Source organism: Brienomyrus brachyistius, chromosome 18, assembly GCF_023856365.1.
Source record: "Brienomyrus brachyistius isolate T26 chromosome 18, BBRACH_0.4, whole genome shotgun sequence".
NCBI lineage: Eukaryota > Metazoa > Chordata > Actinopteri > Osteoglossiformes > Mormyridae > Brienomyrus > Brienomyrus brachyistius.
This window is the reverse complement of record NC_064550.1, coordinates 5180154-5193709: the sequence shown is the minus strand read 5'-3', so window position 1 is coordinate 5193709 and position 13556 is coordinate 5180154. Positions and strand designations below refer to the sequence as shown.

Below are 13556 nucleotides of genomic sequence, written 5' to 3'. Positions count from 1 at the left end.
GGTACTGCTGAAGGCAGTGGTGTTTTCCAGTGAGCACATCAATGTGTTGTTAGGTCTTTGACAGATGTACACATATGGTGCATGTTCTGATGCAAAAGGGCGGTTAGAATAAAAAGGGTTTTGTGGTGCATGCGGCCACCTACCGACCAGTCATGGGCAGCTGATCGACTGGACAGGATCAGTATATCTTCGACATATATTTAAATCAAAAATAAAACATACGACTGGTAACTTGCCGAAGACTTTAATTTTATTTTTTGTTTTAAATGTCAGGCCATAGTCAGTCTGAGAATAACCGTATTGGCTGAGTTTAGTCAATGAACGTTATGTTCATACTGTTTATCGTAAGGGCTGCAGTAGATCTTTAAAGCTAAACTATACTTTGTTTTTTTGTCGGCCGACGGAAGTTTCCACTTTCCTTTAAAAACGCCTGTTTCAAATCTACCGCCGTCATCAGCCATCGACAAGTTAAATGTTTCAGTAGTTGTCTGTGTTGCTGTTTATATCGGAAATAACGTAAATAAATCATTTTAGCTAAAGTATAGCCATAATAGCGTAATGCGAGTTGTGTCCAAAGACACAGGTAACTAACCAGATAACTCAGTTATGTAGTAGCTGACTAGTAAATTAGCTGGCGCGCGAAAAGAAACAGAGGGAAGATGTAGTTGTTATGTTTATTTAATATCCAGATAACAGTAGCACACGAAGAGGAAATATTATTGTATCTGGGAATTCGCTTGTATGAAACAGTGTAACTAAGTGAAAGACTGATGGGCGCAAAAGCTGTGCTTTGATACGGACCGTGTGAGACATTAGATTGGCGTGATGCCTGAAGAAGGAGGACATTCGGGGCAGGAGTCGGCCTCCGTGACACGGGACTCTGCTATACGCTCAGCCTTCCAGCGGCTACTGGCCGTCACAACACACAGACTGAGGATTTTCGACGTTGGAGTCGTTGCCGTAATAGCACTGCAGAGGTATTTCACGGAAAGTTTAGCCGCAAAGGACAAACCTAGTGACAGTTACAGCTATGATGTGACCGTTACCGACGGGGTCTGTCAGGTGAAATGCAGCCTCTCCCCTCATCTCAACCATCTCGTGCAAAAAAATATACTTCGCACCGGTATCGATGTTCATATAACGCAGTGTTCGTTTGTTTACAACGAGAAGAGACTGGGGCAGGGCGCCGTGTGTTTAGAGAAGATGGAGATAACGGCGGAGCGCTCCTCCGTTCTTAGCTTGACTGGGGATGTGGACGCTTTACCCATTTGGTCGGCAGAGGGAGTTAGAAATATGACCGTCTCGCAGAGTGATGTGCCAACTCAGACAGGTCGGAAACATTACTTATCATTGTGGAATAACGAAGATCCTCATGGATCTTTATGGATCCCCCGAATCCCTCCGACAGAAGTGGTCCTAGATGGTAAGCAACGTAACAACAATGATGATGATGAACATTATTAATAATAATGATGTTGCTGTAAATAATTACAAATGGTAACAGTAATATTAGTAATGCCTCATCTTCTTACACATCTACTCGTTAAATGGTTGGAAGATGGATAAAACCTGGATAGATGCTAAGCACTGATTTTTGTTTCTTTTTCCGACAGTGTCCAAATGTATTCCACTTTGTGATCTGCACAATTCCTTCTTACATGGGTTGCGGCATCCACCTTTACTTGTGCGTATTATGTGCAAATCAAGACTGAGATATTATGGAAAGTTGGACACCAAAGTGGAGTTCCCTTATCAAGTGAGCAATGTCAATGTTGAAGTATTGCTTCCAAATATGGTGGGAGCTATAGTGATTAACCGTGGTGGAAAATGAAGCAGCGATCCAAAAGTTCTATACGAGCACATTCTGAGAAGCCAGTTTGAGGACAAGCACATAGCATTTTATTTAAGCAGCTTGCCCTCTAATCTGAATCATTAAGTGCAGAGATCCGTCTCATATTGGCTGAGCAACTTTATATGGAATGTTTTCATAAAATATCAGGCTGTGTAAATGAACTGCAAACTGTACGCACAGGTGGTGTATGGATCTGTGTGTTACGATACTGAATGTTTGATCGGCAGGTTTCAATCACGGGACCGACAGAGTAACTTTCTCATTGGGCCCTTTAGTACAGTCCTTAATCTCAGCTCTTCCCGGGCCTGGCTGACTCTGCTCTCTCAGTTGTGCCTTTCCCATGAGCCAGAGTGATAGATTTTCTTCTGCCTGTGTGTTTTGTGTGCCACAGGCTTACTTCCAAGTCGCAGATCACAGCGGTTCAGTGTCCTTGGTCCTTTGGAATGCACTGTGTCTCGAGTGGTACCAGTCATTGGATGTGGGAGTGGTGATGTATCTTCAAAACTATGCGCTGAAACGGAGCTTCCAGAACAGGTCACACCCCTCTCTTGCAGATTCCCGGATGAGAGTCTTCTCCTCAGTTGGTAGTGAATCAGCCTTCTCTGTAATGACTTTTTTCTATGAAGCCTAATCATGAATTTCTTTCTGACAATTTTTTCTATGAAGCCTAATCATGAATTTCTTTCTGACTATTTTTTCTATGAAGCCTAATCATGAATTTCTTTCTGACTATGATTTTCTTTTCTTTTTTATCTTTTTTTTGTAGAAATTTGCCTGAATCCTCGTGATCCGAGAGCGATCATTGCTGTAATACCTCCCAAATGTGTGCTGCCACAGTGGGGTTTACCCAGTGTCACTTACCAGTTCATCACCAGGTCATGATTCAGATATGAGCTTCAGTCTTGTTTCTTAAGTAAAATATACCAATACTGTGCCATAAAATATCATCTGTATTTCCAGAATATATCAGAAGAACATAAGTTTATAAGTTGTAAAATACGTAATTTTGATTAGAATTAAATACATTGGTGTAAAAGCTTTATTTGTATACTTTTCTATTTAGTTCTATGTTCCAGAATTGCTATTGTTGGTATTTTACACTTTCTTTTTAGTCTGTGCTCTGATTTATATTCATTTCTGTTTTTCAGTTCTGAACTGGAAAGTTTGCCGAATAATTCTGTCTGTGATATCATTGGCCTTGTCACTTTCGTGGGACGTTGTGAGAGGATCAAGAACAAGGCAAACACAGGTAGGTACCTGAGTCTGATTTGTGGACTTCAGTCACAAGCAGAATGTCATCTGCATGAGTATTTTGTGCATGGAACATGTTCTTATCTATAGCCAACGTGAACTTTGATATGAGTGATGTGGGCCGGTAGTGGCTTAACACACCACTTATTGTATAAAGTGATTGAGGTGATATTGTTAAGTCACATTTCTCTTGCTCCCATTTTACTTGAATACAGTAAGCAGAATTCCTTTAGATTAAGCAAGTGTCTTCCTTATTACATTCCTGCATTAATAAACCTTTGTAAAGAGCCTGAGTTGCCTGTTACAAGAACAACTTGCTTATACAGAAAGTGAGATTATCTTACAGAAGTAATAATTTAAAGCTGGCAAAATGTAGATTGTCCTTGGGGACACTGCGTTACCTGTTAATAAATAACTACTGTACCAACTGGGTGCTTCCCGTCTAGGTTACAGAGATCTGTGGGTCATTTTGAGGTTTTAATAAAAGAGAAGCCGACTGGTTTCATGAACTCTTAATAATGCATTTCATGTTATCTTCAAGAAAGGGAAATGACATATATTTTATGTTAATATATGTTATACAGTATATTATAATGTTTATAAAAGCTGCTATTGTCCAGAATGATGTAGAAATGAGGAAAGATGAGGGTCTGAGAGCAGGTGCAGCCAGTATCCTCCACCCCTGATGCGGTTTAGGGTTAAGGGCCTTGCTAAAGATCCCAGTCTGCCACACCAGATTTGTACTAGTAAACCTTCTGGACATTTGCATCCGGGTTGCTGTCACAGTCACTTTCTCGTTAGTGCAATAAAATTGTATGGGTAAGATCTGGAAATGATCAACTTTTGAAACAAATTGCACCAAAGGTGAAGCTGGCCATGTCATGATCACAGAGAGAAGGCCGGTTTTGATTCTTGGTCCTGTTAGCACTATAACTCAAAAGTGAATCTTTTTTTTAATCTTTGGGGACACATTGTATGGGTGAAGAAATGGAACTGGAATGAATGAAGATCTGCACCTTTATTCATTTTGATGCAAATTGAAAATCTAAACTGCAGTACTATGTGACGGGAAAGGAAGGTCAGGCCAGCTGCCGAAAACACTTGATCTTGTGAAGACAGTAACTCTAAAAGTAGTCAATGAATCTTTTTCAAACTTTCCAGGAACCTTGTATAGGTAATGGTGTGGGACCTACTTCATTTTGAGGCAGATTGCACCCACACTGAAGCAGAGCCCCTTTGTGATCAGGGATGTTCCATATGTGATGACTATAATAATCTTGTAACTTTGTTCCCTACAGTCCCTGAAAAATACTGGACTTATCGCTGGGTTCATGCTATGGATGGAACATCAGCTGTTCCCTTTGTTCTTGAAATATTTGCTTCATCTCAGCCAGAGATATTTCATGGAATATATCCAAGTAAATACTACTATATTTTTATGTCCATTATTAGGGAAGCTATGTTGTACTGCCCACGTCACTATTTTCATCGTGACTTCTCTGATGTTTGTGGCGATTAATGTTTTCTTAATTCGTGTTGCACATAACTTAATCAAAAATCTAAGATTGTTTTGTATATGGTTTCAAAGCTTAGAAGTTTTTCTTTTTTCTTCGACCTAATGAATGTAGAGTAATGAACACGCTTCAGGAATCATATTGTAATTAAGTATCATTGGTTAAACTCATTAAAACAACAATTTTCTCTAATGTAGTGACTTACCTGGTGTGCACTCAGATGAGGGTATGCAGAGAAGCAAGCACTTTGCCCTATCTGACCAGCTCCTGTGAGACTCAGATATTCACTACAGGTTAGTGAATGTATATGTGTGTGCTTCCCCACTTTGGATCCTTAATGTGCTTGCAAATATATTACTCACTTTGATTCTAGAATAGTGAAGTATGTCTGACATGTCCTTCCTCTCAGTGGTCTGAGAAAATACACACGTTTTAGCTTAGTAGTCTATATCTGTAATGAGAACTGGATGCTGTCAGTCCACCCCCAGCTCTACAGTCTCTAGCCCCAACACACTTACCCCAGCATAACTCAAAATTATTTGATGGCTCTTTATTGGTAAAGATCTGGAACCTATCAAATGTTGAGACAAATTGCATCAGAGCTGAAGCAGTGCTGCCTAGTGGCTTGCAAAGGAGAGGGTGACTTCATTAATGTGATGACTCAAAAAATACTATACAGATTGTATACCAGTACAAAAAAAAAACAATCAGTGTATGGATGAAGATCTGTACCTGATTTAATTTGACACATCACCAAAATTGAAGCAGCAGCACTATGTGGCAACAAAGGAAGATCAGGGCAGGTGCAGAATTCATTTGATCTTGTGAAGACAGTAACTCTAAAAGTTTTTGGTGCATCTTTTTGAAACTTTCCAGGAACCTTGTATAGATGATGATCTTTCCCAGTTTGAAAGAAATCGTGCCAGAATTGAAGTGATACACTCTATTAGTGGTGTCTTTGAAGGACAGCCACAGACATGGATCTGATGAACCTAATTACATTGAGACAAGTCGCACAAATTTAGGCTTTTTTGGAAAGGTGGCACAAGGGTTTTGGGGGTCTGGAGTTTATAAAGATTGGGGTGTGTGGGAGGAGTAGGAATTAGATTGAGGGGGGGAAGGTGTAATGGGGTTGTCGGGGGGGAATACGTTTTAATGCACCTAGCTTATAATTTAACAGCTTTGTTTGTCCTTTGTATGGGTAAGCCAGTGACATATTTGTGTGTAACTGAACTTGAATTTGTCTGTGTTTGGGTATGTTTAGAACTTCCGTTTAAGTAGTAGATTTATCTAAGGACTTTTGATTCTAGGGTTTCACAAAGGTCAGCCATATATTTCCGATCCTAAAGTGAAAGGCTTCATCCAGTGGACTAAAACTTTGAAGGAGAGTGTGATACTAAAGAAGACTGTCATTGGTGGTCATTACTGTTATCCTCCTTCACCTCCGCAGTTCACTCAAACCATCGCTAATGAGTCTGGTGAGAGAACTTCTGTAGCAAATTCCAGTTGAATTTTATTTATCACTTGACCACATGAACCTCTTTTAAAACAAGCATCATAAGTTATATATTAGATATGCAAAACGTTACCTTATATAGTTTATGATTAGGTCAACACAGAAATTTCAAGCACGTCTGGTTTAAATATTAATGTTATATCTGATACATTACATGCATTTTTTTAAGCTCAATATCCTGTGATCGCTGCAAGTGAGCTGCGGCAAGAACTTGAGAGTCTGCAATACCGTGAGCATAAGCGACTTGCCATCCAGGGTCGAATCACAGCCGTGCGTTATGTGGCACATTCAGAAGACCGCCATCAACCAGCTAAGGTGGCTGCTCGCTTCCACATGGTTGCCATATCCTGTTGTGCCCGAGCTCTTTTTAGTTGTTTCTCTAAACTGTGTGTGATTATTTTTTTTCCAAGCACTTTCCAAAAGCAGTATGCTAAAAGCTACTTTTATGTGTTTGGATTCTGGACACACACTAGTAACTTGGTTAGTTGTGTTGGTGCAGCATCATGACTAAAGCTCTCGTGTTGTTTACATCCAGGAAGGAATACTGTAGGTCTCTATTAAAAATCTTTGCTCATATTTTTTAACGCACAATAAAGGTATATTTGTATGAATGGTATTGTCTCATCCGATATATCGCTTGGAAAATACCGATGTACCATCAAAATTCGATATATACTAGCTCTATTTGAAATTAATTAGTTGTATATTCAGAATCATTTTCGAAGCCATTGCAATATAGAGATACATATGTTTATTGATATATCCATAAGAATAACATGTGTCTGATAGCTAGCCCCTCTTTCCTCTTTGCTTTTTATTATTGTTTAAGCAACCTAGATCTCTAATAAATTAATCAGGAAATTTTATAGTCAGATGAAGACAGCCAGTATTTTACTGTTAATGAAAGGTTATTAGTGAGAGGATAAGGAGCGGTTTTTAAGTGTTCCATGCCTTTCTGGTACAGGCTCTGCCCTCGGAAGGACATACCACCAGCACAGCAGATGGACACACCAGGGGTGTGGAAGCAGACACATTGGAGACACTGACTAATGCGTTGGGGGCTGCATCGGAGAACCCCCCTTCCACTCAAAAGCGAAAGAAAAAACGACACAAGAAGCAGTATGTTGAAGTCACCTGTGCCATTTTGGTTCCACATTTGGATCAACTGAAAGTGCTGTTCCTCTGTACATTCTTAGCATACTCGTAATTTTACGTTTAAGTATAGTGAATAATTGCCCCATTGACTTGCAGGTCATCGCATCTCTTTATCTTTACAGAAATATCAAGCGACGGTACATCACACGTGCAGCATTACAGATGCTCAGGTAAGAACATTGTAATATATGTTCAAGAAGATTTTTCTTGAAAAGGCGCAAACACCTGTCGAACCTGCAATTCGTGGCCACAATAATGACTGTGGTATTGTGCCATTTGTTTTTTCGTCCCAGGTCTGCTAGAGTACTGTTAGATGGTTATGTCAGATGGCTATTGCAGGAATATTTTTAGGAAGGTGATGTTGATCGTTTTAGGAAGCATAATCAACACCAGGAGGAACTCTCAGAGGAGGAAAGGACTAGTTCTGAAATGGAGGAAGATGAAGGTGACAATGGCTTGTCAAACAAAAATGACCCAGCTGCTGGTACCAGCGGACAATCAAATCTTGCAGGTATCATAAATATATGGATTCTTCATTTTCTTTCATTATTACCACAAAAGAAGCACTTGTTCTCAGTTTTATCTGTACTGATGGTTTTTTTCTACACCAGAACTAAGGCTCCTTTTAAAAAGGCATTCAAATGTTTTTAAAATAATAGATTTATAATTTGAAGAAAATCGCATATTACTTTTACAGTTTGCAGGAGTCTACCCCTAGTGAAAGATGTGTGCTCTTAGTAAATGAAGTGTTAATGACTAAGAATAACTTGCATACGTCTTCAGAAATTCAACAGTGGATTTTTGCTATTGATTACCTCTGTATTTTTTGTATAGAGTTTTATTCAAATAAGATGGGAAACAAATGGATGAAATCACTAGCAAAATTATTATTACTAATTTGCTGTAAATTCTAACAGACTGATTGTATTTTATTGCTAATTCAAATTTTACCACGATTATGTTTAAAATCCAGAATGTCAATTTCATGATACTCTGTGTGGAAATACACTGGAAGTAACTGTACATGATAGTTGTCTGGCATCAAACATCTGAGGGTAAATTTAAAAAAGAAAAAACCTCACTGCAACCTCTGGGACCAGTGCAGGGCGGCTGAGCTTCGTGTTATTGGAAAATCTAGTAGTGTTTGTCATGACATCACCTTTCCTATTGCTGTACCTCATATCTGTTCCTTAGACCCTCAGTCCAAATTAGTGTATTTCTAAAATTTCATGTCTTGTAACGATGACGTATTGCTTGAATCATTCAGGAATGACAGGTCTCCAAGATGAAAACCATATGTGAAGATTAACTTTTACAATGAATGATAACTCATGATATCTATGTTTACCTTGGGGTGTTTACCAAATGGTTTAAACACTATATAGTCACACTCCGTGTCTTGAATGCAGAAGTTCAAAGTTTAGAAGGTGTGACTCCATTAACATGGTATATTACCAGTATGCTTTTCCTTTAGACACTTTAGACACAGTTTGTGAAAAGTTCTATAAAATATTATTTTGCAACAATGAGACATTAATCAGAATGGCATTATAGTGACGAGTTACTATTGGGAGTATATGACTATAACATTGATAGTACAGCCTTCCATGAGAACATGATCCCTACACTGAAGAAAAAGGGTGTGTAATAAGGCGTCTACTCTTTTATTGAAATAGGTGAAAGGTATGATCTATTGTTAATTGCGCTTTTTAAATCCAATTAATTTCATATACAGAACATGAAATGGAGGAGACAGGATGAAGCATTTTAGGCTAAAGCTTGCAGCATGGATTGTGTTCCTATGTGTGGGAAATTGCAGCATAAAAAATATCTTTGCTTTTGCTTTTTGCACTGCACTGCAGTTTGGTATTTCAAGCACTGGTGGGACATTGCAGCATCTGAAATGTCCCACCACCTAAAAGGCAGTCTGAGGCGGACCCTGCAGTCAAAAACCATTTATTGAGGGAAGAAAAATGAGGCTGGCAGGAATCATGCAGATCAACAGAATGTGGGCAGTTAATAAACTGACAGGTCAGAACAACACGCAGAATGACCTGCAAAATAATTATTAACACATCTGGTCATCCCATGGCTGTGAAAAGTTCAATTTCTGGCAAAAAAACAATAACAAAAATTGGAATACTGGAAATACATTGACCTCATGAATCGTAATTGTTGCTATTGTGTACTAATGAGAGGACTTGGGGTGGTGAGACACACATGAATAGTCTTTGAATCCATCATGTGTATCAACAATGTGGACTGGAGGTGATGTGATGGCATGAGAGATGTTCTGTGCTAAAATTTTGAATTCCAGTGGTAATCTGAACACTGCCATCAAACTCCACTCCTTCATGCTAGCAGTGTATTTGTATGCAAATAGTTTTTTTCTTTCCAGTAGAATATTGCCATGATGCCATAATTAATAATTGAACTGGTATGACATTGAATATAGTGGCTGCCTGAGCAGTGTTGTTGTGCTTTTGAATTTTTCAACTTAGTTTTCATTTTTATATTATTTTAATTTTTTATAAAAAATTTAGTTTTTAGTTGATTTTAGTGTGTTCATTTTTATTTAAAAATAAAAAAATTAATATTTAGTTATTGCTGAAATAGCTGCACCGATTAGCAGAATGACATAACATTGTTTTTTATTCTGTGGGAAACAAAAGATCAATCTGCAGGCCGGATTTAATAATGAATTATAAGTATGTCAGAGGCGGGGACTTGGAGACCTCTTCTCCAGTAAGTGGTGAATGAGCCAATTAAAACCCTCGCCCTCCGCTATGGAAAATGGCTGGTCGTTCAAAGCAATCATCTCCATTATTTTCATTTATAAGATAAATGAATTCCTGAAAATCCTATTACGGAAAAGACTTGAATTGCTTCAGCCAGTAATCTGGGTGTACTGTCCATTGTATGGTTTAGGTTTCATATGCTTATGTTTTCTTGCACTGTATAGATAATGTGCAGTATAAATTGGGAAGAAGCAGATAAAATGAGGCAAAACTTCCATGTAACGTAACACGTAAATGACGATAAAATGAAGCGCTGGAAAGACTCTTGGTGGTATTTTCCTATGTATAGAAGGACATCCAGTAGATTGAACAGCAAACTAATTCCTGTGTTTCTCTCGCATCCTGATGACCTCGTCGACCCGTGTGATGCACCCAATCGTATAACAGCAGAAGAGACGCTCACAGACAAGCAGCCCAGTGCATACTGGGAAAGTGAGGCATGGGAGACGCTGAAGAGGGACTTGTCAGAACATTTTCATTTTGATAGACTGGACAAAGAGAGCATTCCGAACAAGTTCAAGTTTGAACTCAAGGATTATCTTCTGTGTCAGAATAATTTCCACCCACCCAAATGGACACAAAATCGATTTCTACCCGACCAGAACATAAAGCAATTGTCCCCTGTGGGCTACAAGGGCTACTATCAAATTACCATATTGGGTAAGATGTGTTTGGTGTCAACATTTTCAGTTTAGATCATTTAGCATATTTTGCACTATTTTAGAACTTCCTGTGTCACATGTAAATTCATGCATTATTGATGCATACTCCTTTTTTTCTGAAACTCTTACAAAGTCCAGACGTAAAGTACAATTTCATTTGCAAGGGCATTGCAAATGTACCGCTCTGAAATTGCATTTAAAGTTGTATTCCTTAACATTATATGTTCCTGTGCTTTCTTCTCCCATGAGGCATAAACCAGCAAACAGCCATTGATGCTGTGTTCCTGCCTGTGCTGTCGTCTGAAGACCCAAGAAGTGTTGGGCTGCCCCTAGGGTCACACAACAATTCACTGCTTTCCTGTCTGGCCTCTGGATTCCTCTACCCCTTGAGTGACACAGTAGGCCATGAGCAGTCACTCCATCCTGACCCAGGTAAGATATGTAGGAGAACAGCCCGTGAGTATAGCCCCATCCCCAGGTTCAGGTAGTGCGTGCATGCATTTGGGTTTCTATTTACCACATTGCGGGGACCACATTTAACCAACCTTTGGGTTACCAAGGAGACTTTTTTCAGGCACCCACAGTATGAACCGCAATTTTATAAAAATCTGTGAATGCAACCAAAAAACTGAAATATCCAGGCGTCTTGTATTTTATTTGGTTATTTATGGTTAAGTTTAGAGCTGGGTAGGGGTTAAGGTTGTCATAGGGATTAGGGTTTTGCCCATAGAAGTAAATGGAGAGTCCCTACAGGAATGTATGTGTTTGTATAGTCACTGTCCAGTGAAAAACAACTGTCTCCAAAAATCTGCTACTTCAGAAGCATGAAAAATCGTATTTTCACAGTTCTTCATCAAAAAAAACCTAAAACAACATAATGAGACACCTTTAGCACTGCTAATAGAAACATATCTTTACACCGCCATCAGTGAAAGGCTTAATGTTTGAAAAGGATTTACATTGAGCGTCATCAAGATACAAACTAATCTAGTTAGATATTCACAGTTAATGGTGTTATTTAGCTAGCTATCAATGTTAACTTGTTAAAGTTAGTGATATTTTTAATAGATTTAATAGATGACTTTGTAAATGTGCAGATTCCATCTATAGTTAAAAAATGTCACGAATTGGACATATACAGTTTCCGTCGGACAGCGATGATATGTATGTCTTTAATGATATATAACAGTACTGCGTATGTTACTGGTGTTTCTTGCCCTTGAAAATTAAAATCTTTATTTTCAGGGGATATCATACAGAGTGGGGCCGAGCTGGAAACCACGCCTGTTGTGTGCCTGATCGATTTCTGCCGTCTAGCTGGACAGAAGGTGGAAGTTCTTATCAACAAAGTGTATAAAATGGCCGACATTGTTTTTGTGTAAATATAGCATTACAACACCACATTAAGGACAAAAATTACCAACTGTTTTTTATAATGAATAAATTGTATTTATATTTCATATATTTGTATGATTGTGGTGCTTGGTATAGGTTTTTAAAAAAAAAATAAAGATTTTTTTTTTTAAAAGATTTTCTACTGTGTCCTGCTTAAAAGTTATGGCTGTCTTTAAACATACCAATCAGCCCTGTTGTTAAATCATGTATTTATATGAATATAAATTGTGCCTTATGCTACCTTGGATCAGTTCCAGGCCCCAACACCCTGACCAGAATAAGCATTCGGAAAATGGATGAATAGATTTATAGGTATAGTATGAATGTTTAACAAGTCTGGGCTTGCAAAAAATATCTCTGCTTACAAATTAAATAGAATAAGTATGTATTATACACGCATACTGTATATAAAGTATTTTGAGGCGTGGAATGTAGATCGCTTTGAAATAAAGTGTCTTCAGCCTAATGGTGTAGTTTGAATGTCTCATTCAGGTGACTGACTGACAGAGAGAAGCATGCTAGGAAAACCAGTGAGTCTTGATCTGTACAATACATCTGTTCAGACTGGTTCCTAATCAGTAAGCTTTCTGTTTGCTCTTCAGCAGTATGCTGCCTGGGTTTCACAGCCACATGACTAGTTTGTTCATATAATTGTTCATAGCTGACCCAGGTGTTATTACCTAAAGGTGGATTTAAATTTTAAACAAGCTTGACAGTTTTTAAATGCTCATTTTCATATTTCAACTGATTTGTTTTAACTTGGTTGACTGTTCTTCAGTGCTTAGGTGTTCAAATGGACTTGTATAGTTATCTATACTTGACCCGTCTAATTAATCCTCTGTTAATGCATAAAAGAATTTATTGAATTATTGAAGGGCAAACTGAGAAAAAAAGCTCTGTGTGTGTAATGAAGGCAAGCACTCATGGACAAGCCCTAGGGCAGTAATCTAGATCTATTAAGATAACAGGAACGACGTGTGACGTAGAACAAGATTGGGTTACCCAAGGGACGTCACTTTACAGTGAACAGCAGTTCAAATAGCCGCTGATTAGCTGAACGGAGCTGTTTTGTAGATTGTTTAAAGAAAAGAATGTACACGAAAGGTACATTTGGTGGCATTTGCCGTTTTGTATTACTCTGGTTTACTTCCTTTGCAGTTCAGAATGGATCGGCTGCTGTGACAGCATTTGTTGAGATACGTTACGTGAATGTAAGCAACAATCAGGTGGTAAGGCAGGTTTGTGAATGTGGCTGGTATGGAATGCAATCTCTAATAGCTAATGCCTATGGACAAGTGGAGCTTCCTGCAACAAACATCACAGCTTGTGGTCCTCACACCCGGTTCAACAACTCGACTGATACATGGATTGCTCTCATTGAAAGGGGGGACTGCACTTTTTCTGAAAAGATCA

General features: G+C 38.6%; 1 protein-coding gene across 2 annotated transcripts; it reads left to right on the top strand.

Annotated features, from left to right (window-relative positions):
* The first annotated feature begins 415 nt into the window (after nt 1-415).
* On the top strand, nt 416-12609 carry radx (RPA1 related single stranded DNA binding protein). Of its 2 annotated transcripts, none has more exons than XM_048982895.1 (15): nt 416-1423; nt 1614-1756; nt 2244-2436; nt 2619-2727; nt 3001-3101; nt 4402-4521; nt 4815-4910; nt 5928-6095; nt 6303-6448; nt 7098-7252; nt 7411-7458; nt 7663-7799; nt 10477-10746; nt 10998-11180; nt 11994-12609. In XM_048982895.1, exons 1-15 carry the CDS (start codon nt 826-828, stop codon nt 12128-12130), a joined length of 2604 nt encoding a protein of 867 aa, XP_048838852.1. In that variant the 5' UTR covers nt 416-825; the 3' UTR covers nt 12131-12609. The 2 variants fall into 2 exon arrangements, with proteins under 2 accessions (XP_048838852.1, XP_048838851.1); XM_048982894.1 differs by having other exon boundaries at nt 418-1423; nt 10474-10746.
* Nucleotides 12610-13556: the final 947 nt, after the last annotated feature.